The sequence below is a fragment of the Oncorhynchus kisutch genome, linkage group LG15 (assembly GCF_002021735.2).
Source record: "Oncorhynchus kisutch isolate 150728-3 linkage group LG15, Okis_V2, whole genome shotgun sequence".
Classification (NCBI taxonomy): domain Eukaryota; kingdom Metazoa; phylum Chordata; class Actinopteri; order Salmoniformes; family Salmonidae; genus Oncorhynchus; species Oncorhynchus kisutch.
In genome coordinates this window covers 6816315-6842005 of record NC_034188.2, presented here as the reverse complement: position 1 = coordinate 6842005, position 25691 = coordinate 6816315, and the positions used below count along the sequence as shown (strand labels likewise).

The following is a 25691-nucleotide window of genomic DNA, read 5'->3' as shown; positions in this document are numbered from 1 at the left end:
TCTCTCTCTCTCTCTCTCTCTCCCTCTCTCTCTCTCTGTCTCCCTCTCTCTCTCTCTCTGTCTCTGTCTCTCTCTCTCTCTCTCTCCCTCTCTCTCTCTCTCTGTCTCCCTCTCTCTCTGTCTCTGTGTCTCTCTCTGTCTGTCTGTCTCTCTCTCTCTCTCTCTCTCTCTCTCTCTCTCTCTCTCTCTCTCTGTCTCTCTCTCTCTCTCTCTGTCTCCCTCTCTCTCTCTCCCTCTCTCGCTCTCTGTCTCCCTCTCTCTCCCTTTCTCTCTCTCTCTGTCTCTCTCTCTCTCTGTCTCCTCTCTCTCTCTCTCTCTGTCTCTCTCTCTCTCTCTCCCTCTCTCTCTCTCTGTCTCCCTCTCTCTCTCTGTCTCTCTCTCTCTCCCTCTCTCTCTCTCTGGTCGGCCCTCTCTCTCTCTCTCCTCTCTCTCTCTCTTCTCTCGTCTCTCTCCTTCTGCCCCTCTCTCTCTCTCGTGTCTCCCCTCTCTCTCTTCTATGTCTCTCTGTCTCTCTCTCTCTCTCTCTCTCTCTCTCTCTCTTCTCTCTCTCTCTCTCTCTCTCCCTCTCTCTCTCCCTCTCTATCTCCCTCTCTCTCTAATCTCTGTCTCTCTGTCTCTCTGTCTCTCTCTCTTCTCTCTCTCTCTCTCTCGTCTCCCCTCTCTCTCTGTCTCTGTGTCTCTCTCTCTCTCTCTCTCTCTCTCTCTCTCTCTCTCTCTCTCTCTCTCTCTCTCTCTCTCTCTCTCTCTCTCTGTCTCCCTCTCAGTCTCTGTCTCTGTCTCTTCTCTCTCTCTCTCTCTCTCTCTCTCTCTCTCTCTCTCTCTCTCTCTCTCTCTCTCTCTCTCTCTCTCTCTCTCTCTCTCTCTCTCTCTCTCTCTCTCTCTCTCTCTCTCTCTCTCTCTCTCTCTCCCTCTCTGTCTCCCTCTCTCTCTGTCTCTCTCTCTCTCTGTCTCTCTCTCTCTCTCTCTCTCCCTCTCTCTCTCTCTCTCTGTCTCCCTCTCTCTCTCTCTCTCTCTCTCTCTCTCTCTCTCTCTCTGTCTCTGTGTCTCTCTCTGTCTGTCTGTCTCTCTCTCTGTCTCTCTCTCTGTCTCTCTCTGTCTCTGTGTCTCTCTCTGTCTGTCTCTCTCTCTCGCTCTCTCTCTCTGTCTTCCTCTCTCTCTCTCTCTCTCTCTCTCTGTCTCTCTCTCTCTCTCTCTCTCTCTCTCTCTCTGTCTCCCTCTCTCTCTCTGACAGAGTTGCATCCTTACAAGGCTCCCATCCTCTATGATGATGGACTTAGCAGGTCAGGCTCATGTGTTGGTGGTGTTGCTCACCTGCCTGGTCATGCTGTCCTTGGCCCAAGAGAAGGACTACACGGTGAGGGAGGAGCAGCCCGAGAACGTCCGCATCGGGAACCTGCGGAAGGACTTGGACCTGAACCTTGACCCTGACTTCAAGCTGACCTCGCCACTGCAGTTTAAGCCTGTCTACAAAACGGGCGATGTGCCTTTGGTGAGGGTAGAGGCCAACACCGGGGAGATCTTCACCACGGCTCACCGCATCGACCGCGAGAAGCTCTGCTCGGGAGTATTCAACGAGAAGCGCTGCTTCTACGAGATCGAGGTCGCCGTTCTGCCTGACGAGATCTTCCGTCTGGTTAAGATCCGGTTCCTGATTGAGGACATCAATGACAACGCTCCACTCTTCCAGTCCACCGTAATAAACATCTCCATCCCAGAGAACACAGCCATCAACACCCGGTACCCCGTGCCCTCTGCATTTGACCCAGACGTGGGGATCAATGGGATCCAACACTATGAACTTGTCAAGGTGAGCTCACACTTCTCTCTATCAGGATCGAGTGACTGTCACTGCTTGTGTGATTGACATAAAGACCAATAGTTTGTTATGTTTTACGAATCATTTGTTTTCATCCTTATTCGTTGGAAAAATAATTACACCAGAAGATTGTAATTTGTGGCATTTACCACAAAAATCATTTTAACATTCCGTCATTGAAGATTCCGGAAAAGACAATTGTATAGGCAAAAGCTAACTAGATATATGATAAGATAACTAGCTACATACAGTACCACCCCTTCCCAATGTCACTGCTGTTCACCTGCATTTAGTTGAACCTATAAGGCTATTATTGTTATTAGAGCTGTTCTTTGTTGTTAGACTTTACGGGCCACGTATCCACTCTTAAATCAGAACAGAGCCTTAGGCCACCATGTAACCACAATGCTTTCTTTGAAGGCCACCATGTAACCACAATGCTTTCTTTGAAGAGGCTTTCTGTTATTATGTGTATCAAGTGATAAGCACGGTGTAGTTTTGCTATAAACCATAACGACGAAAATTGCAGACACAGCGTATTCCTCCAATTTTCAGAGGAAAAACAAAAAGGTTAACTGTTGGGAATATTGTAGATTATTGACTAGAAAAGGAACTGTGTTATGGTAATAGGTGCCTCATGCAGAACCCAATGTTCTTTTTTATCATCTAATTGATGTTCTATTCAATCGCAGCGCAATATTCTCACTTACCTTAATGAAGTCGGCCTAAAAACAGAAAGTAGGATAATGTCATGCATTCTCCATTTATAGTCTAGACAATACTCAATACGTCGTGGAGGAAGATGAATATTGCAGATTATCTGAGGCCTGCTTGCCAATTCAAATTCTGATCTTTTTTTGAGAGGAGATAAAGCACAACATTTGCTATGCAGAGGGGGTACTAAACACACACACACACACACGTAAAGTAAAGCAAACAGACAGTCTTCTAAAATAATCAACTTCAATGAAAATGTTGCTTTGCAAAGGTTGTCTCATCTCGGTGACATAAGTATGTTTTTTTTTGGGGGGGGGGGGGAGTGTGAGATGGTAAAGAGTCTATCACAGTGTATCAGATTAAGTGTGCTTTGTGTGAACATTAACAGTATCCTTGCTACCCATGTCCTACTTGATTACCAATTTGCATTTTTATGAGTCATTTCTATGCCAAGACCTCCCCCGCTGAAATGTCCTGAATTGTTCATGCCTGGAAAATGACCAGCCAAGTGTTCTGCACATAGCAACGATGATGTTTCCCAGTCATTTCCGTTATGTATTATTCCCTCTCATTTATATTATTCCTTTTCTATTTCCTTGTTTTATTGAGATTCAATTTATTTATTTTCGATTCATTGTATCTTTCCTATCATAGCTTTTTTTTTTTCCTAGTTAAATTTCAATTTCAATTAAGTTGCATATCTTAGCTTGTCTTGGGTAAATATTGCTGTTTTATATTTTCTCTCCATCCTTTTCATTCAAAAGAGGTTTTCAGTCAATAAGCATGAATACAGGTACAGTACACTACCGGTCAAAAGTTTTACAACACCTACAGTACTCTACTCAATTGTTTCTCTTTTTTCCCACTATTTTCTACATTGTAGAATAACAGTGAAGACATTAAAACTATGAAATACCACATATGGAATCATGTAGTAACCAAAAAAAGTGTAAACCAATCAAAATACATGTTATATTTGATGACTGCTTTGCACATGCTTGGCGTTCTCTCAACCAGCTTCAGTCTTGAAGGAGTTAACACATATGCTTAGCACTTGTTGGCTGCTTTTCCTTCACTCTGTGGTCTAATTCATCTCTCAATTGGGTTGAGGTTGGGTGATTGTGGAGGCCAGGGCATCTGATGCAGCACTCCATCAGTCTCCTTCTTGATCAAATAGCTCTTACACAGCCTGGAGGTGTGTTGGGTCACAGGCCAGCATCCTAGAGTTGCCTCTTCACTGTTGACGTTGAGACAGCTGTTTTGCAGGTACTATTTAATGAAGCTGCCAGTTGAGGACTTGTGAGGCGTCTGTTTATCAAACTAGACACCCTAATGAACTTGTCCTCTTGCTCAGTTGTGCACTGGGGCCTCCCACTCCTCTTTCTATTCTGGTTAGGGCCAGTTTGCTCTGTCTGTTCTGTGAAGGGAGTAGTACACCGCGTTGTACGAGATCTTCAGTTTATTAGCAATTTCTCACATGGAATAGTCTTCATTTCTCAGAACAAGAATAGACTGACGAGTTTCAGAAGAAAGTTCTTTGTTTCTAGCAATTTTGAGCTTGTAATTGAACCCACAAATGCTGATCCTCCAGATTCTCAACTAGTCTAAAGAAGTCAGTTGAAGTCAGTTGTATTGCTTCTTTAATCAGGACAACAGTTTTCAGCTGTGCTAGCACAATTGCAAAAGGGTTTTCTCATAATCAATTAGCCTTTTAAAATTATAAACTTGTATTAGCTAACACAATGTGCCATTGGAACACAGGAGTGATTGTTGCTGGTTAGGGTTAGGGCTTCTGTACGCCTATGTAGCTATTCCATAATAAATCAGCTGTTTCCAGCTACAATAGTCATTTACAACATTAACAATGTCTACACTGTATTTCTGATCAATTTGAGGTTATTTTAATGGTCAAAAAATGTCCTTTTCTTTCAAAAACAAGGACATTTCTAAGTGACCCCAAACTATACATTTTATGGACACAGTCTATTTTACAATGGTTTTATTTGGTTTGTTTTTAACTCCTGTCCTTCCTCTACCCTATATGTTTCAAACTGTACTCTTTCACAAAAGTCCCTTTGTAACATTGGTTATCTTGTTGTTATTCGTCCCACACTACAGCTCTATTCAACCCCTCCCATCTATCTCCTAACACCGTCCTTTTCAGATTTCTATTCAGATTTCTATTTGAACACTATACAGTCTTACAGTACAAGACAAAGTTTAGTTCAATAGAGGCTTGTGCAAGCATTCCTAGAATAGCTGATGGCCTTTAATCCACCCCTTGGACTATCTTTGTATGGTCCTCAGAGATTTGTCTTTGAGCTCCACACAGAATAATGGTTTACTACCAATGTGTTCCTGCTATGTTCCTGACGTCCAGCTGAAACTGTTACCATCGTGTGTCATCACAGTGTTCCGGTTATGTCCCTGACGTCCAGCTGAAACTGTTACCATCGTGTGTCATCACAGTGTTCCGGTTATGTCCCTGACGTCCAGCTGAAACTGTTACCATCGTGTGTCATCACAGTGTTCCTGTTATGTCCCTGACATCCAGCTGAAACTGTTACCATCGTGTGTCATCACAGTGTTCCTGTTATGTCCCTGACATCCAGCTGAAACTGTTACCATCGTGTGTCATCACAGTGTTCCAGTTATGTCCCTGACGTCCAGCTGAAACTGTTACCATCGTGTGTCATCACAGTGTTCCTGTTATGTCCCTGACGTCCAGCTGAAACTGTTACCATCGTGTGTCATCACAGTGTTCCTGTTATGTCCCTGACGTCCAGCTGAAACTGTTACCATCGTGTGTCATCACAGTGTTCCTGTTATGTCCCTGACGTCCAGCTGAAACTGTTACCATCGTGTGTCATCACAGTGTTCCTGTTATGTCCCTGACAGTGTTGTAGTACTCAAGTCTGGTCTCGAGACCACATATTGAGTGTCTCGGTCTTGTCTCGGTGTCGGATACATTTGTACTCGGTCTTGACTTGGTCTCGGGACGGTGAGAACTCTTCATTTCTTCCCGAGATTAGCCGAGACCTGCGGAGTAAAATAAAAACCTCATAATTATCAGCTTCCATTCAGTCAGCGCATAATATTGCTTCGCCAGGCCAAATGTGTAGCACTCCTTTGTTAAAACATGAATATCGTCACGGTCTTTATAACTATTAATAAACACATGTTTGCACATTCGCAAAAACCTATAGGCTTTCAGCGTGTGACAGGTTCGTGATTCTGAAAGGACTGCAACCGTAATAATGATGTAGTACACAGTAGAGAAATCATGCACAAAGTAGCCTACACAATCGCAAAGCACGTGACCTATATTCACATGCTCGGCTGCTCATGTAGCCCATTTTCAGTGGAAAATCATCTGCAGGCAGCAAGGGTGTGCAACTCTCAGCTGGTTTTGGCATGGAGCAGCTCACATCGGTAGTCGGTAGGGTAGGAAATATGTTTCACCTGTATGATAACTACCAGTAAATGCTAACCAAGGCTACAATGGGTATGCAAACGAGGCATTGAAAACGTCTAGTCCGAAGTATTGGTTAGTTGGCTATTTGTGATGCGCAAATGTCATTGTGAACGGTTTGCATCATGGGCGGCAGGGTAGCCCAGTGGTTAGAGCGTTGGACTAGTAACCGAAAGGTTGCAAGTTCGAATCCCCGAGCTGACAAGGTACAAATCTGTCGTTCTGCCCCTGAACAAGGCAGTTAACCCACTGTTCCTAGGCTGTCATTGAAAATAAGAATTTGTTCTTAACTGACTTGCCTAGTTAAATAAAGGTAAAAAAATAAAAAAATAAAATAAGACATGGATGGGTAGACACAGGCACACCCACTGGGGAGCCAGGCCCACCCAATCAGATTGATGTGGTTTAAGCATTGCTGTGGATGTAGACCATTGAGTTACATTACAAAACATAGGATTTTTCACTTTGCTGGGCGGGCCATTTGGGAACTTTTTGGCAAAATTTGAGTATACCCACCTCACAAGCTACCACTACACCACTGCATAGGGCTAATGGAAGGACAGCAGTCACACACAGCATGATGTTTGCTAGCTGCTAGGAGGATGTCATGTCATTGGAGGGGTGGGTGAATGACTGACCTTTTTCCCTTCATATCGTTTTTCGGTGGCTATACACACCTATAGATGTAGGTGTCATTTGGTTAGCTAGCAAGTACTTGAACAACTGTTATCCAGTTAACATATCTCTTGTGTTCGAAAAATTCACTATGGCTATCTACTCCGATTTCAGAGCGCTCTCGTTTGAGTGGGCCAGAGCGCAGAATAACTGATGAATTTACTAACATGTAACACCCGCTAAATATGACAAAAATAAATGCTAGTTAGTCAAGCACGCTTTAGATAACACGTACACAGCCAAACCAGCGACTAAAATGGTCAGAGCGAGGTGTTCTCTCAATTGTGGCTGGAAGTAGCTAGCTAGCAAGCTAGCCAACTTTAACCAGTTAGCTTGGGTGCTTGGTTGGGACAAGCATGCATTGGCAGGCGAGCTGCAGAAGGGTGAGGAGGCTACAATTCCCTGTCATTTATTAATGCTATTTTGACGGCCAACGAGCTGAACAAGTTTGAGAGCATTTATCTAATGTTCCTTTCTTAGATTTTAGCTCATCTTGCTCTGGCTAGCATTAGTTGTTGATCTTGTTGTTGTTAATATGCATGACTGAGTTTGTTTGATCAATAGGACTGTAAAGTTCTCAAATGTAAGAGGACTCCTTTGGTGTTTACATGTTTCATAATCCATAATCCATTCAGTTGTATTTTGTGGCCTTTGGCGAATCTATAATGATCGAAAGTCGTGTTCTTGCAACCAGTCTCACTTTGACTTGGTCTCGGTCTTGACTCGGTCTCTCCCACCCCTCCGGTCTCGGTCTTGACTCGGTCTCGCCCACCCCTTCGGTCTCGGTCTTGACTGTGTCTCACCCACCCCTCCGGTCTCGGTCTTGACTCGGTCTCGCCCACCCCTTCGGTCTCGGTCTTGACTGTGTCTCACCCACCCCTCCGGTCTCGGTCTTGACTCGATCTCGCCCACACCTCCGGTCTTGGTCTTGACTCGGTCTCGCCCACCCCTCCAGTCTCGGGTCTTGACTCTGACTCTATTTGCTCTGGTCTTGGTCTTTAATCAATCTCGCTTTAGATGGTCTCGAATGCAACACTGGTCATGAAGCTGAAACTGCTACCGTTGTGTGTCATCACAGTGTTCCTGTTATGTTCCTGACATCAAGCCAAAACTGCTACCATTCTGTATCATCACAGTAGGCCAGTTATGTCCCCTCAGCTGACAGACATGTAGGCTAGCTGGTATCAGAATGGACAGATTAGATATGACAGCCACTTTAATTCAAAACCAGGTTGGTCTGTCCTTTCACATATGAAACCAGTCATGCCACCTTAATAATGAGTGTAGCAATCATCCATAGCAGCATAATTATGGGATTCTAAAATGGAATGTGTACCATTAGCAGTGTCAGTGCTGGTACTGCTACGTCGTCTTGGAATGACGCAAAGATGTTCTACGAACAGGTCCAGGGTCAGGGGAAAGTAATACCGTCCATGTTCTCTGGACAAAAGTAGGGCACTATATAGGGAATAGGGTGCCATCTCTGGTCAAAAGTAGGGCACTATATAGGGAATAGGGTGCCATCTCTGGTCAAAAGTATGGCACTATATATGGAATAGGGTGCCAACTCTGGTCAAAAGTAGGGCACTGTATAGGGAATAGGGTGCCATCTCTGGTCAAAAGTAGGGCACTATATAGGGAATAGGGTGCCATCTCTGGTCAAAAGTAGGGCACTATAATAGGGAATAGGGTGCCATCTCTGGTCAAAAGTAGGGCACTATATAGGGAATAGGGTGCCATCTCTGGTCAAAAGTAGGGCACTATATAGGGAATAGGGTGCCATTTGAGACATTGACATGTGAAGCAGTTCAGACTCAAGGGATGGAGGAATTGACTTTGGTTGTTTCGGGTTCTACTCTACTCCAAATGGTATTTTTCCCCAAGCATTTAAAGAGTTTTGCACCACACTGCAGGAAACCCAATCCTTCCTATTTTGAGTCATTTTCAGTATCTCTTATATCTTAACAGCATTTGTTGTGGGCGGGCTCTGTCGGCATCACCTTGTGCAGATCAATATCCTGCTATAGGAGAGCCAGATACATTCAGTGTTGAGAGAAAGAGGAAGTCTTTATTTCAGTGGGTGGATTTGGAGCAACAACTCCTCTCTGTTTAGAATTTCGGTTCTGGGGATCAACATCTAACTTCTTTGCCTGGCTATTAGGAGCATATGGTAGAACCAGTAGGTTCTGACCGTCACAGAAAACAAAGAGAAATGTCGAAAATGTCTATTATTGTCTATTCATTTTACAGATGCCAGTTATGCCAGAATACTGTAATAGACACCATGTGTTGGCATTTCATAATTGATGAATGTTCTTTATTGGATGCTAAATTAGACAGTTCAAAATTAGACAGTTCAATTATACTACACCATTTCTTCAGAGAAAGTGATTTTGTTTTTTAAGCAATATATGGTTTTTGAAAAAGAAAGGTATCAAAATTATTGGCACCCCTAAAGATTCTTGTAAATAAAATAAATAAATACAAATTTAAATCTGGATTAACGTTCTACTCTTTAAAATTAATCTCAGTTAATGTGGCCTTCCATGGCTTCCTCTGCCACTAGGGTATAACAATTGTGGTAGCGTTCATGAAAAATCAATTTGTTATCCATCCCCATGGGTAAAGTCTACTCTGAAACAAAGATTAATATAAAGAATGATAGTAAAACACTTTGGAGTACCTTAAACTACATTTTGGGAAAAAAAAGGCAAACTCATTAATTGAATCAGATGCCTCAATTCATCTCAAACCCCACAGATATTGCCAACTCCTTTAATAATTTTTTTTAATGTCAAGATTAGCAAATTTAGGCATGACATGCCAGCAACAAACACCAAACCTACACATCTCAGTATAACTGACCAAATTTTGAAAGACAAGCATTTTGAATTCCGTAAAGTGAGTTTGGAATGGTTGAACAAATTATTGTTGTCTATCAACAATGACAAGCCACATGGGTCAAACAACTTGGATGGAAAATTACAGAGGATGATAGAGGTTGGTATTGTCATTCCTATTTGCCATCTCTTTAATACAAGCATAAAAAAAGTGTGTGCTCTCAGGCCTGGACGGAAGCAAAAGTCATTCCGATAGTAAAGCCCCCTTTACTGGCTCAAATAGCCAACCAATCAGCCTGCTACCAACCGTTAGTAAACGTTTGGAAAGAATTGTGTTTGACCATATACAATGCTTTTTTACAGTAAACAAATTGACAACAGCATGCTTATATGGAAGGACATTAAACAAGCACAGCACTTACACAAATTACAGATGATTGGCCGAGAGATTGTGGGAGCTGTTTTGTTAGACTTCAGTGCAGCTTTTGACATTAGTCTGCTGCTGGAACAATGTGTATGTAATGGATTTACACCCCCTGCTATACTGTGGATTGATAGTTACCTGTCTAACAGAACACAGATGGTGTTCTTTCATTTCTAACATAATCCAGCTGGAATCAGGCATTCCCCAGGGCAGCTGTTTAGGCCCCTTACTTTTTAAATTCTTTACTAATGACCTACCACTGGCTCTGTGTAAATCCCATGTGTCTATGTATTTGGATCAAAATCAAATCAAATAAAATGTATTTATATAGCCCTTCGTACATCAGCTGATATCTCAAAGTGCTGTACAGAAACCCAGCCTAAAACCCCAAACAGCAAGCAATGCAGGTGTAGAAGCACGGTGGCTAGGAAAAACTCCCTAGAAAGGCCAAAACCTAGGAAGAAACCTAGAGAGGAACCAGGCTATGTGGGGTGGCCAGTCCTCTTCTGGCTGTGCCGGGTGGAGATTATAACAGAACATGGCCAAGATGTTCAAATGTTCATAAATGACCAGCATGGTCGTATAATAATAAGGCAGAACAGTTGAAACTGGAGCAGCAGCACAGTCAGATGGACTGGGGACAGCAAGGAGTCATCATGTCAGGTAGTCCTGGGGCATGGTCCTAGGGCTCAGGTCCTCCGAGAGAGAGAGAGAGAAAAAAAAGAGAGAATTAGAGAGAGCATATGTGGGGTGGCCAGGCCTCTTCTGGCTGTGCCGGGTGGAGATTAAAACAGAACATGGCCAAGATGTTCAAATGTTCATAAATGATCAGCATGTTCGAATAATAAGAAGGCAGAACAGTTGAAACTGGAGCAGCAGCATGGCCAGGTGGACTGGGGAGGAGTCATCATGTCAGGTAATCCTGGGGCATGGTCCTAGGGCTCAGGTCCTCCGAGAGAGAGAAGGAGAGAATTAGAGAACGCACACTTAGATTCACATAGGACACCGAATAGGACAGGAGAAGTACTCCAGATATAAGAAACTGACCCTAGCCCCCTGACACATAAACTACTGCAGCATAAATACTGGAGGCTGAGACAGGAGGGGTCAGGAGACACTGTGGACCCATCCGAGGATGACTCAACACTATGCAAGTCAGCTACTATAGCTAGTTAAATCACTGCAACACTTAACAAGGAGATAGTAGTCAGTTTCAGAAAGGGTGGCAATACATAAGTTAGTCCTAAATTTAAAAAAATAACTAAATGCATTGTATTTGGGACAAATCATTCAATTCACCTAACTAAATCTTCGAATGAATAATGTGGAAATTGAGCAAGTTGAGGAGCCTAAACTGCTTGGAGTAACCCTGGATTGTAAACTGTTATGTCAATCTCTCATGGCTCAATGTGGAGGAGAGATTGACTTCATCGCTACTTGTTTTTGTAAGAGGTGTTGACAAGCTGAATGCACCAAGCTGTCTGTTGAAACTACTAGCACACAGCTCGGACAAGACATGCCAGAACAGACTATGGGAGATGCACAATATTAAATAAACCCAAGGCTACATGGAACTATTCCACATCAAGTAACTCACGTAAGCAGTACAATTTGATTTGAAAACAGATAAAAATAAACCTAATAGGATGGCAAGGACTGTGAAGAGTCACACACACAGCTACAAACACACACAACTACAAACACACACAGGTACAAACACACACAACTACAAACACACACAGGTACAAACACACACAGCTACAAACACACACAGCTACAAACACACACAGGTACAAACACACACAACTACAAACACACACAGGTACAAACACACACAGCTACAAACACACACAGGTACAAACACACACAGCTACAAACACACACAGCTACAAACACACACAGGTACAAACACACACAACTACAAACACACACAGGTACAAACACACACAGGTACAAACACACACAGGTACAAACACACACAGGTACAAACACACACAGCTACAAACACACACAACTACAAACACACACAGCTACAAACACACACAACTACAAACACACACAGGTACAAACACACACAGCTACAAACACACACAGGTACAAACACACACAGCTACAAACACACACAACTACAAACACACACAGCTACAAACACACACAACTACAAACACACACAGGTACAAACACACACAGCTACAAACACATACAACTACAAACACACACAGGTACAAACACACACAGCTACAAACACACACAGCTACAAACACACACAACTACAAACACACACAGCTACAAACACACACAGGTACAAACACACACAGGTACAAACACACACAGCTACAAACACACACATGTACAAACACACACAGGTACAAACACACACACACACACACACACACACACACACACACACACACACACACACACACACACACACACACACACACACACACAGCTACAAACACACACAACTATAAACACACACAGGTACAAACACACACAGCTACAAACACACACAGGTACAAACACACACACACACACACACACACACACACACACACACACACACACACACACACACACACACACACACACACACACACACACACACACACACACACACACACACAGCTACAAACACACACAACTACAAACACACACAGGTACAAACACACACAGCTACAAACACACACAGGTACAAACACACACAGGTACAAACACACACACACACACACACACACACACACACACACACACACACACACACACACACAGGTACAAACACACTGTACACATACACTATACATACACACTATACACAGACACTATACACACACACTATACATGCACACTATGCACACACACGCACGTACACCTGGGTGTTGTTGTAGTGGAGTAGTGGACTGAGGGAACACACTTAATGTATTGTAAAGTCTGTCATAAAATGTATTTTAATGTTACATTTGTTTTATTATATTGTATACTGTTGCCTTACATTTTGCTGGACACCAAGAAGAGTAGCTGCTGCCTTTGGCAGAAACTAATGAGGATCCATAATAAACCCCAGGAAGAGTAGCTTCTGCCTTGACAGGAAATAATGGGGATCCATAATAAACCCCAGGAAGAGTAGCTTCTGCCTTGTCATGAACTAATGGGGATCCATAATAAACCCCTGGAAGAGTAGCTGCTGCCTTGGCAGGAGCTAATGGGGATCCATAATAAACCCCAGGAAGAGTAGCTTCTGCCTTGGCAGGAACTAATGGGGATCCATACTAAACCCCAGGAAGAGTAGCTTCTGCCTTGTCATGAACTAATGGGGATCCATAATAAACCCCAGGAAGAGTAGCTGCTGCCTTGGCAGGAGCTAATGGGGATCCATAATAAACCCCAGGAAGAGTAGCTTCTGCCTTGTCATGAACTAATGGGGATCCATAATAAACCCCTGGAAGAGTAGCTGCTGCCTTGGCAGGAGCTAATGGGGATCCATAATAAACCCCAGGAAGAGTAGCTTCTGCCTTGGCAGGAACTAATGGGGATCCATACTAAACCCCAGGAAGAGTAGCTTCTGCCTTGTCATGAACTAATGGGGATCCATAATAAACCCCAGGAAGAGTAGCTGCTGCCTTGGCAGGAGCTAATGAGGATCCATAATAAACCCCAGGAAGAGTAGCTGCTTCCTTGGCAGGAGCTAATGGGGATCCATAATAAACCCCAGGAAGAGTAGCTTCTGCCTTGGCAGGAACTAATGGGGATCCATACTAAACCCCAGGAAGAGTAGCTTCTGCCTTGGCATGAACTAATGGGGATCCATAATAAACCCCAGGAAGAGTAGCTTCTGACTTGGCAGGAACTAATGGGGATCCATACTAAACCCCAGGAAGAGTAGCTTCTGCCTTGGCATGAACTAATGGGGATCCATAATAAACCCCAGGAAGAATAGCTGCTGCCTTAGCAGGAACTAATGGGGATCCATAATAAACCCCAGGAAGAGTAGCTGCTGCCTTGGCAGGAACTAATGGGGATCCATAATAAACCCCAGGAAGAGTAGCTGCTGCCTTGGCAGGAACTAATGGGGATCCATAATAAACCCCAGGAAGAGTAGCTGCTGCCTTGGCAGGAACTAATGGGGATCCATAATAAACCCCAGGAAGAGTAGCTGCTGCCTTGACAGGAACTAATGGGGATCCATAATAAACCCCAGGAAGAGTAGCTTCTGCCTTGGCAGGAACTAATGGGGATCCATAATAAACCCCAGGAAGAGTAGCTGCTGCCTTGGCAGGAACTAATGGGGATCCATAATAAACCCCAGGAAGAGTAGCTGCTGCCTTGGCAGGAACTAATGGGGATCCATAATAAACCCCAGGAAGAGTAGCTGCTGCCTTGGCAGGAACTATTGGGGATCCATAATTAACCCCAGGAAGAGTAGCTGCTGCCTTGGCAGGAACTAATGGGGATCCATAATAAACCTCAGGAAGAGTAGCTGCTGCCTTGGCAGGAACTAATGGGGATCCATAATAAACCCCAGGAAGAGTAGCTGCTGCCTTGACAGGAACTAATGGGGATCCATAATAAACCCCAGGAAGAGTAGCTGCTGCCTTGGCAGGAACTAATGGGGATCCATAATAAACCCCAGGAAGAGTAGCTGCTGCCTTGGCAGGAACTAATGGGGATCCATAATAAACCTCAGGAAGAGTAGCTGCTGCCTTGGCAGGAACTAATGGGGATCCATAATAAACCCCAGGAAGAGTAGCTGCTGCCTTGGCAGGAACTAATGGGGATCCATAATAAACCCCAGGAAGAGTAGCTGCTGCCTTGGCAGGAACTAATGGGGATCCATACTAAACCCCAGGAAGAGTAGCTGCTGCCTTGGCAGGAACTAATGGGGATCCATAATAAACCCCAGGAAGAGTAGCTGCTGCCTTGGCAGGAACTAATGGGGATCCATAATAAACCCCAGGAAGAGTAGCTGCTGCCTTGGCAGGAACTAATGGGGATCCATAATAAATACTAATACTAATACAGAAGATACATATGTTGCATGACAGTAATTGCAATATTTTCTTTTACTGAATATTGACAAAAAATAATGATCTGAAGGGGGTTAGCCATCAGTGACGGAGTTGACAAACTACTGACAGAGTTGAAAACAGATACGTAAAACATGCCAATATTTGCAGTCCACGCCTAGATAAGGAGTGTCTGGTGCTGTCCCTTTGGTGGGTTACCAAATGAGCAGATTGTGGACTTAAGAAAAAATGGCATAGTCATCGGCATACATTTCTGAGCAATTGTATTAGTATAAGTAATATAATGAACAACAAAAACAATTTTATGCAGTATAGCTCAGTATTTGTATTATTTCTACAGTATTTTTTGCTAATGTTTATCAAGGATGTCAATAATTATGGAGGTGACTGTAGATGTATGGTCCATATAGATGCGTGATCCACAATGGTAGATGAATGCTTCATCAACAGGGTTTAGGAGGTCAGTATGGGTGAAGATGAAGGAACCACTCTCTTATAAACAGTTCAGTTATGTATTTTATTTATAGGTTATTGCCACTCCCACCTTAGGGCCAGTGATTTATATTCTTGCTTAACCTTTTCTACAGTAAGTATACCTGCCCTAGATGTTATCACAATCCATCAGCCTAATTTGAATTCACTCAAGTAAAAATAAACAGCCATTACAGATAGTTAGCCACATCTCTCTGAAACTGATTGAAATGCTCTAAATGTTATGTTGTCTAACGTGAAAATGAGACAGAGGTGGTGAAAAACCTTGTCTGGCTCATAAATCAAATTAGGAGCAGCTGTGACATCGACTGGATGGAAGCACTGAGCCAAAGTCCCAGAAAATAAAGTTTCTAATAAGATTTAACAACCATATTGTACGAAGGGCCAAAATGTTATGTTTTCAGTGTATTCCAACGGTGAAATCACACTGATGAATTTTATAGAAAAGTGGTGCCCACATTTATTTTAACGTCGGCTTGGTCAATGGTCAAATAGTCAGAAAACGAATGTGTAGTTCTTAGTAATTAGTACATTTATGTTCAAGAACTAATCCATGAATATACATCTTCTACAAGATCTAATCTTCGACAAGAACTCATCTTCTACTAGAACTGATTTTCTATTAGAACTCATCTTCCACTAGAACTCATCTTCCACTAGAACTCATCTTCCACTAGAACTCATCTTCTACTAGAACTCATCTTCTACTAGAACTCATCATCTACTAGAACTCATCTTCTACTAGAACTCATCTTCTACTAGAACTCATCTTCCACTAGAACTCATCTTCTACTAGAACTCATCTTCTACTAGAACTCATCGTCTACTAGAACTCATCTTCTACTAGAACTCATCTTCTATTAGAACACATCTTCTACTAGAACTCATCGTCTACTAGAACTCATCTTCTACTAGTACTAATCTTCTACAGAACTAATCTTCTACTAGAACTCATCTTCTACTAGAACTCATCTTCCCTTAGAACTCATCTTCTACTAGAACTCATCTTCTACTAGAACTAATCTTCTACTAGAACTCATCTTCACTTAGAAGTCATATTCCACTAGAACTCATCTTCTACAGAACTCATCTTCTATTAGAACTCATCTTCCACTAGAACTCATCTTCTACTAGAACTCATCTTCTACTAGAACTCATCTTCTATTAGAACTCATCTTCCACTAGAACTCATCTTCCACTAGAACTCATCTTCTACAGAACTCATCTTCTATTAGAACTCATCTTCCACTAGAACTCATCTTCTACAGAACTCATCTTCTACTAGAACATATCTTCTACTAGAACTCATCTTCCACTAGAACTCATCTTCCACTAGAACTCATCTTCTACAGAACTCATCTTCTATTAGAACTCATCTTCTACAGAACTCATCTTCTATTAGAACTCATCTTCTATTAGAACTCATCTTCTACTAGAACTCATATTCTACAGAACTCATCTTCTATTAGAACTCATCGTCTACTAGAACTCATCGTCTACTAGAACTCATATTCTACAGAACTCATCTTCTACTAGAACTCATATTCTACAGAACTCATCTTCTACTAGAACACATCTTCTACTAGAACTCATATTCTACAGAACTCATCTTCTATTAGAACTCATCGTCTACTAGAACTCATCTTCTATTAGAACTCATCTTCTACTAGAACACATCTTCTACTAGAACTCATATTCTACAGAATTCATCTTCTATTAGAACACATCTTCTACTAGAACTCATCTTCTACAGAACTCATCTTCGACTACAACAAATCTTCTACTAGAACTCATCGTCTACTAGAACTCATCTTCTATTAGAACACATCTTCTACTAGAACTCATCTTCTACTAGAACTCATCTTCTATTAGAACTCATTGTCTACTAGAACTCATCTTCTACTAGAACTCATCTTCTATTAGAACACATCTTCTACTAGAACTCATCTTCTACTAGAACTCATCTTCTACTAGAACTCATCCTCTACGGTCCTCATCTTCTACTAGAATTCATCTTCTACAGAACTCATCTTCGACTACAACAAATCTTCTACTAGAACTCATCGTCTACTAGAACTCATCTTCTACTAGAACTCATCTTCTATTAGAACTAATCTTCTACTAGAACTCATCTTCTATTAGAACACATCTTCTACTAGAACTCATCTTCTACTAGAACTCATCTTCTACTAGAACTCATCTTCCACTAGAACTCATCTTCTAGTAGAACTTATCTTCCACTAGAACTCATCTTCTACTAGAACTCATCTTCTACAGAACTCATCTTCTATTAGAACTCATATTCTACTAGAACTCATTGTTATTGGATGGTCATTGTTCTTGCTCTCCAGTCTTTTGTTGAGTTATGTCTCAGACTGTAGAAAGAATAGATGTATGTCAAGTCTCGATAAAGTGACACTCCTCATTCAGGCAGTGCTGCTTTGGTTTCCGGAGGGACTTCTGTCACTTGGCAGTGGTTCAGACTGGTTACAACATTCACAGCAAGTGAACCCTCAGCACCAACAACAACCATGTACAACATGTCTATGCTGCAGCTACCATGCATAGTATTGGCCTTCCGCCCTCTGCCATGGTCCTTACTATATTGTTACAGGAAGGATTCTGGTTCTAAATCTACTGGGTTGTCAAGAGAACACATTTGTTCTAAATTGTACCGTTCACAGTAAGAATGTATGTATCTTCATCTCGTTTCATTGCTGTGCCTAGACAGAGTAATCTCTTACAACATTATGTGCAGCATGAAGCTTATCTCTTTAAAGACGATGCTTTTTCTTGTTTTAGCATGAAACTGCTTCTGACTGAAAGACCTTCAAAGACCCTCTTTGTTTCTTAAAATGCATGTGTCTCATTTAGGTTCTTAGATTTCTCTCTCCCCCTTTCCCTCTACCTCTCCCTATCCCTCTCCACCTCCCTCTCCCTCTCCACCTCCCTCTCCACCTCCCTCTCCCTCCCCCTCTCCACCTCCCTCTCTCCACGTCCCTCTCTCCACCTCTCTCTCCCTCTCCACCTCCCTCTCTCCCTCTCTCTCTCCCTCTCCACCTCCCTCTCCACCTCCCTCTCTCCCTCTCCCTCTCCACCTCCCTCTCTCCACCTCTCTCTCCCTCTCCACCTCCCTCTCCACCTCCCTCTCCCTCTCCACCTACCTCTCCACCTCCCTCTCCACCTCCCTCTCCCTCTCCCTCTCTACGTCCCTCTCTCTACCTCTCTCTCCCTCTCCACCTCCCTCTCTCCCTCTCTCTCTCCCTCTCCACCTCCACCTCCCTCTCCACCTCCCTCTCTCCCTCTTCACCTCCCTCTCTCCACCTCTCTCTACCTCTCCACCTCCCTCTCCACCTCCCTCTCCCTCTCCGTCTCTAAATCAAAACGATTGCAAATATACCAGGACCCATCTTTACCACATAGCTGATCTGTAATCATAAATAATAGTGCTACATTTTTTTGGGGAGAAGGCAATTACTTTGAACAGTCAGAGTCAGTTTCTCATGGGGATTACATGCATTTGTTTTCATTTTCATGAGGCTTTACTATGGCCTACTGGTTTAGCACCCCTTGGGTGAACGTCTGTTTAATGTGGAGTCTCTCTGTCCCTTCTAATACATAAAGCTTATCTCTGTGGCTTCACTTTCAACTGTCTCTCTCACATATGAACTTGACATTTTGTGAGCTGTCTCCTCTATTCCAAAGTAGACGCAAGATAGTAAAAGATAAAATTGAATCAAATTTGTGTCAAAGCAGTTCCATTGCGGAAGGCAGGGGGGCTAAAACATTATACGATATGTGCAGATTCCGTCTGTCAGTTTCCTGTTTATAACATAAAGAAGAGCTAAACGTTTTGGGTTATGGATATAACGGTGTACCTCGCTCTCAGCATCCCAACCGTATTTCGGTAATAAGTGGATCTTTTCCTCTGGATTTAATCTTCAAGCAAATATTTTGAGAAATCAAATCAAATCAAATCAAATTTATTTATATAGCCCTTCGTACATCAGCTGATATCTCAAAGTGCTGTACAGAAACCCAGCCTAAAACCCCAAACAGCAAGCAATGCAGGTGTAGAACACTATAGAACTTTCACAACAGTTTTTCTGCAATGAGAACAAACATCCTGTTGAAGCTAAAAACAAACTACATTTTATTTGTGTTAATTCTGGACAATGAAACCAGCTGTGTGAGTCTAGTGACAGTTTACAGGACAACTTGTAGACAATAGCACTGTATAACATGTCATGGAAGATAGTAATGTTTCATCTGAAATGACCAGAATTCAGGCTATGAATGCATACATCCCCACACTGATGAATAACAAAGCAATGAGTAGCATGCTCCAGGATGTCCAGGAACATATAACTGAAACTCACTAATTATCTGTGTTTTCATTATCTCCCTGTCTCTACAGAGTGTGAGTGAGTTTGGCCTGGACATCATCGAGACCCCAGAGGGAGACAGATGGCCTCAGCTGATCGTCCAGCAGAGCCTGGACCGTGAGCAGAAGGACACCTTCGTCATGAAGATCAAGGTGGAGGATGGAGGAACGCCACCCAAGTCCAGCACGGCCATCCTCCAGGTTACCATCTCCGACGTCAACGACAATCGACCGGTCTTCAAGGACAGTGAGGTGGAGGTGAACATCCCCGAGAACGCCCCCATAGGAACCTCCGTCACCCAACTCCACGCCACAGACGCAGACCTCGGCTCCAACGCCCAGATCCACTTCTCCTTCTCTAATCAGATCTCCTCATCCACCAAGAGGCATTTTTCCATCGACAGCACCACCGGGCTGATCACTGTCAAGCAGCCCTTAGACCGGGAGGCCACTCCAATCCACAAACTCATTGTCCTTGCCAGCGATGGCAGCTCCACCCCCTCCAGAGCTGCTGTTATCATCAACATAACGGACATTAATGACAATGTTCCGTCCATAGACACTCGGTACATAATGAACCTTGTAAATGGAACGGTTCTACTGTCGGAGAACGCACCTCTCAACACAAAAATAGCCCTAATTACAGTGACGGACAAGGACTCTGATCTGAACGGAAAAGTGACTTGTTATACTGACCACGATGTTCCTTTCAGGTTAAAGCCTGTCTTTAATGACCAGTTCCTGCTGGAGACTGCGGCCCCCCTAGATTACGAAACAACCAGGGAATATGCAATTAAGATAGTAGCGTCGGATTCTGGGAAGCCTCCTTTGAACACTTCAGCGATGGTTTTAATTAAAATTAAGGATGAGAATGACAACGCTCCCATCTTCCCTCAGCCTGAGATTCAGCTGTCCATACCAGAAAACAATGATCCATCCACGCAGCTCATAAAGATCAGTGCCATGGATGCAGACAGCGGACATAATGCAGAGATTATTTATTCTCTTGGCCCTGACGCTCCTGATGGGTTTAACATAGATCGACGGTCAGGTATCCTCTCTGTTGGAAAACGCCTGGACAGAGAGAAGCAGGAGAAGTATTCGTTCACTGTCATGGCGAGGGACAATGGGTCTACTTCCCTGCAGAGCAATGTCACAGTGAGGTTAATAGTGCAGGACCTCAACGACAACAGCCCAGCTTTCACCCATCCTGAGTATAACTTCTACGTGCCTGAGAACCTGCCTCTGTACGGGACCGTGGGTCTGATCACCGTCACAGATTCTGATGCAGGTGACAACTCCGTCATAACACTGTCCATCCTGAACGGGAAAGACAATTTCATTATTGATCCCCAGACCGGTGTGATCAAACCCAACATCACGTTTGATAGAGAGCTGCAAAGCTCATACACTTTTATGGTGAAGGCTATAGACGGAGGGCAACCACCCAGCACTTCATACGCCAAGGTCACCATAAACGTTGTGGATGTCAATGACAATCGACCCGTTTTTGTTATTCCCTCGTCCAACTACTCTTACGATCTGGTCCAGTCTACCACCAGCCCTGGGTCTGTGGTCACCAGAGTGTTCGCTATAGACAATGACACTGGCATGAATGCTGAGCTGCAGTACAGTTTCATTGGGGGATCACCAAGAGGGCTGTTTGCCATAGACAAAACAACTGGTAATATAACTCTGCAGGAGAAGATAGTCTCAGCCGATCAGGGTTTACACAGGCTAGTGGTGAAAGTCAAAGACCTGGGCCAGCCAGAGTCCTTACACGCAATCGCCCTCATTCACCTCTTCATTAACGAGACTGTATCCAACGCTACGTTCATTCAAGAGCAGCTACGTAAGAGCTTGGAGACTCCATTGGACCGTAATGTGGGAGACAGTGAGGTCACACCCCAAGCCAACGGATACGTGATTGTTGTCATCGCAATTATAGCTGGGACTATGACAGTCATCTTAGTCATCTTCGTGACTGCCTTGGTGCGCTGCCGTCAGACGCCCAGGCACAAAGTGGTGCAGAAGGGCAAGCAGAGCGGCGAGTGGGTGTCGCCCAACCAGGAGAACCGTCAAATCAAGAAGAAAAAGAAGAAAAAGAAGAGATCCCCTAAGAGCCTCCTCTTGAACTTTGTCAGCATAGAAGAATCCAAGCCTGATGATCCCAGCCAGGAGCACATTAATGGAACCCTGGACCTGCCTGTGGAGCTAGATGAGCAGACCATGGGGAAATATAACTGGGCCACTACTCCGACCACCTTCAAACCTGACAGCCCAGACTTAGCCAAGCATTACAAGTCTGCCTCCCCCCAGCCAACCTTTCAAATCAAACCAGAGACCCCGATGGCGCCCAATAAACACCACGTGATTCAGGAGCTCCCGCTAGACAACACGTTTGTGGTGGGCTGTGACTCGCACTCCAAGTGCTCCTCCACCAGCTCAGACCCGTACTCGGTCTCAGAGTGCAGCTGTCAAGGGGGATTCAAGACTCCTGGGCAAATCCACACCAGACAGGTAATTCATAACTTATTTTCTAAAGCTACCTATTGTTCCCACTCCCACTCCCCCGTACCACTGTCCCTTTGTTGATAAGATGGAGGGTGATGGGTAGCAGTGGGAGGGAGCCGGGAGAATGAACCACACAAAAAGTCACATGTGCATTAATGTCATCAGCATTGAATATTGAGGAAGAATACCTCAGAGAGGAAGGTGAGAAATGAAGTTTGGCCAAGAAACCTCATTCAAATTAAATCTATCTTTACTTCTTGAAAAAGACAGATTATACCTCTCTTTGCTATCTTGTATTATATGTTTGTTAAAACCCTTTAACCTTATTTGGGTTAATGTTCCACTTTAAAGTATAATGGAGGCAGTGGAATGGTGGAAACTAGTCTTAAATTAGAATCTTAAGTGAGAAAGGCTGGTGGCAGAGTAATAGCATGCTTGAGAATCAAGTCGGCCACGCTACTAATTGAACTCTGCCCAGGTGTATTTGCTGAGGACCAATGGATTAAAGCAGCGCTAAGCTTTTTTGATTGACACACCTGGAAAAAAAACTAGCATGTCTGACAGACAGAGGAAAACCAAACATAGAGTGTTTGATTTGGGTTCAATCAGCTGTTCACTTTCCCCTGAAATAGTAGGAAACGTATCCCCCAAGAGTTTCCACTACAGAATAATAAGACCTCATTAAATAATCCCAGATTTCCGTTGCGTGCTGGAGATATTAAGTGGTGTCTTGACTATGGAGGCTCTGAAGGCTTTGTCAGCATGAGGAGTAGAGCAAAGCAAAAAAAACTTTTGAATGCTAGTGTCTGGTCTGAGGCTTATGATTCCCTAAGAGATATGCCAAATGCGAAGTGCCCTAATAAATAAATGCAGGACAGAGAGGTGAGGAGAGGTGGTCTTGCTGAGCGGGGCAGAGCAGAGCGGGGCAGAGCAGAGCGGGGCAGAGCAGAGCAGAGCAGGGCAGAGCAGAGCAGAGCAGGGCAGAGCGGGGCAGAGCAGAGCGGGGCAGAGCAGAGCGGGGCAGAGCAGAGCAGGGCAGAGCGGGACAGAGCAGAGCAGGGCAGATCAGAGCAGAGCAGGGCAGAGTGGGGCAGAGCAGAGCAGAGCAGGGCAGATCAGAGCAGAGCGGGGCAGAGCAGAGCAGGGCAGAGCAGGGCAGAGCGGGGCAGAGCAGAGCGGGGCAGAGCAGAGCAGGGCAGAGCGGGGCAGAGCAGAGCGGGGCAGAGCAGAGCAGAGTGGGCCAGAGCAGGGCAGAGCAGAGCGGGGCAGAGCAGAGCAGAGCAGAGTGGGCCAGAGCAGAGCGGGGCAGAGCGGGGCAGAGCAGAGCAGAGCGGGGCAGAGCAGGGCAGAGCAGAGCGGGGCAGAGCAGAGCAGGGCAGAACAGAGCGGAGCAGAGCAGAGCGGGGCAGAGCGGGGCAGAGCAGGGCAGAGCGGGGCAGAGCAGGGCAGAGCAGGGCAGAGCGGGGCAGAGCAGGGCAGAGCGGGGCAGAGCAGAGCAGAGCGGGGCAGAGCAGGGCAGAGCAGAGCGGGGCAGAGCAGAGCAGAGCGGGGCAGAGCAGGGCAGAGCAGAGCGGGGCAGAGCAGAGCAGGGCAGAACAGAGCGGAGCAGAGCGGGGCAGAGCAGAGCGGGGCAGAGCAGAGCGGGGCAGAGCAGAGCAGGGCAGAGCAGAGCGGGGCAGAGCAGGGCAGGGCAGAGCAGAGCGGGGCAGAGCAGGGCAGAGCGGGGCAGAGCAGAGCAGGGCAGAACAGAGCGGGGCAGAGCAGAGCGGGGCAGAGCAGAGCAGGGCAGAGCGGGGCAGAGCAGGGCAGGGCAGAGCAGAGCGGGGCAGAGCAGGGCAGAGCGGGGCAGAGCAGAGCAGGGCAGAACAAAGCGGGGCAGAGCAGAGCAGAGCGGGGCAGAGCAGGCAGGGCAGAGCGGGGCAGAGCAGGGCAGAGCAGAGCAGGGCAGAGCAGAGCGGGGCGGAGCAGAGCAGGGCAGAGCGGGGCAGAGCAGAGCAGGGCAGAGCGGGGCAGAGCGGGGCAGAGCAGAGCAGGGCAGAGCGGGGCAGAGCAGAGCGGGGCAGAGCAGAGCGGGCCAGAGCGGGGCAGAGCAGAGCAGGGCAGAGCGGGGCAGAGCAGGGCCAGAGCAGGGCAGAGCAGAGCAGGGCAGAGCAGAGCGGGCCAGAGCGGGGCAGAGCAGGGCAGAGCAGAGCAGGGCAGAGCAGAGCGGGGCAGAGCAGAGCGGGGCAGAGCAGAGCAGGGCAGAGCAGAGCAGGGCAGAGCAGAGCGGGGCAGAGCAGAGCGGGGCAGAGCAGAGCAGGGCAGAGCAGAGCGGGGCGGAGCTCTATGGAATGGAGACAGTATGGTGGGTAAATAAGATCAAGGTAAAGATGGAGGCTTGGGACCAATAGAAAGAGGAGATAGCTAGAAAGGGTCTTGGGACCAATAGAAAGAGAAGGTAGATAGACGAGGGCTTAGGACCAATCGGAGGAGGGGGTAGCTAGATAGAGTCAGTAAAAGATGGTTGCTGAGCCCATTTAACCAATTCATTAGAATCTTTAATGACTTAGCTTGCCGGGATCTCTTTTTTAAAGCAGGTGGCTGGTGTTGTAATATAGGTCAGGGTTCGTCATTGGTAGTTGTTATGGTGTGGTAGAGAGACAGTATTAATATAGGTTAGGGTTCGTCATTGGTAGTCGTTAATATACATTCATTAATTTATTAATTCATTAATTCAGTATTAATGGTCATAGTATGGGATTCATTCATACAGTACGATACATTTGATTATAAATGCGGGGATTAGTTTGTAGTTTATATATTATTTTTTTTGTCTTTTGTTTTTCATGATTTTTGTTCACATCTAAACTAACACATCCTGGTGCAGTTTTAGCATACATCTTTTATGAATTTTATTTGTTGCAGGGTAACATTCTTGAGTTTTGTACTTGTCAATCTTCACAGAATTGTACAGATTTTTTGGGGGGGGTTTGCCTTGTTGCCCTCATTGTGGCCTCTTGAAGCTTTTCCATCCTTTTGAAATCTGTTGTTGCATAGTTCTTACAGATTACTGTCTATCATTTTCAATCCCTTGTAGCACAGTTCTTACAAATGAGTTATGTACATGGTAATTTAAAGAGACACCCACACAAAGCAGATATTATTTTCCCTCTCACCAATCTTTTATTTAAAACCCATTTAAAAGCAACACTGCCCATGGTACATTATCCGTAAGCCTACTTGCAGAGCCAGCACAGGAACATATACTTCACTTGTTGTTTGTAATGCTCCCTGTCAAGTTGTCAGAATGGCTTTGCACTCATACTGGTTATGCCCTGCACTAAAAGACCCCCT

General features: G+C 44.8%; 1 protein-coding gene across 2 annotated transcripts in view; it reads left to right on the top strand.

The window, feature by feature from the left end:
* LOC109904949 (protocadherin-11 X-linked) overlaps positions 1–25691 on the top strand; it is a 212662-nt gene that overhangs the window by 15431 nt on the left and 171540 nt on the right. For both annotated transcript variants that reach the window (XM_031789530.1, XM_031789531.1), the window contains exons 2-3: positions 1232–1807; positions 19878–22364. In XM_031789530.1, coding sequence (XP_031645390.1) covers positions 1262–1807; positions 19878–22364 — 3033 coding nt within the window. In that variant the 5' untranslated portion in view covers positions 1232–1261. The remainder of the gene's footprint in view (positions 1–1231; positions 1808–19877; positions 22365–25691) is intronic.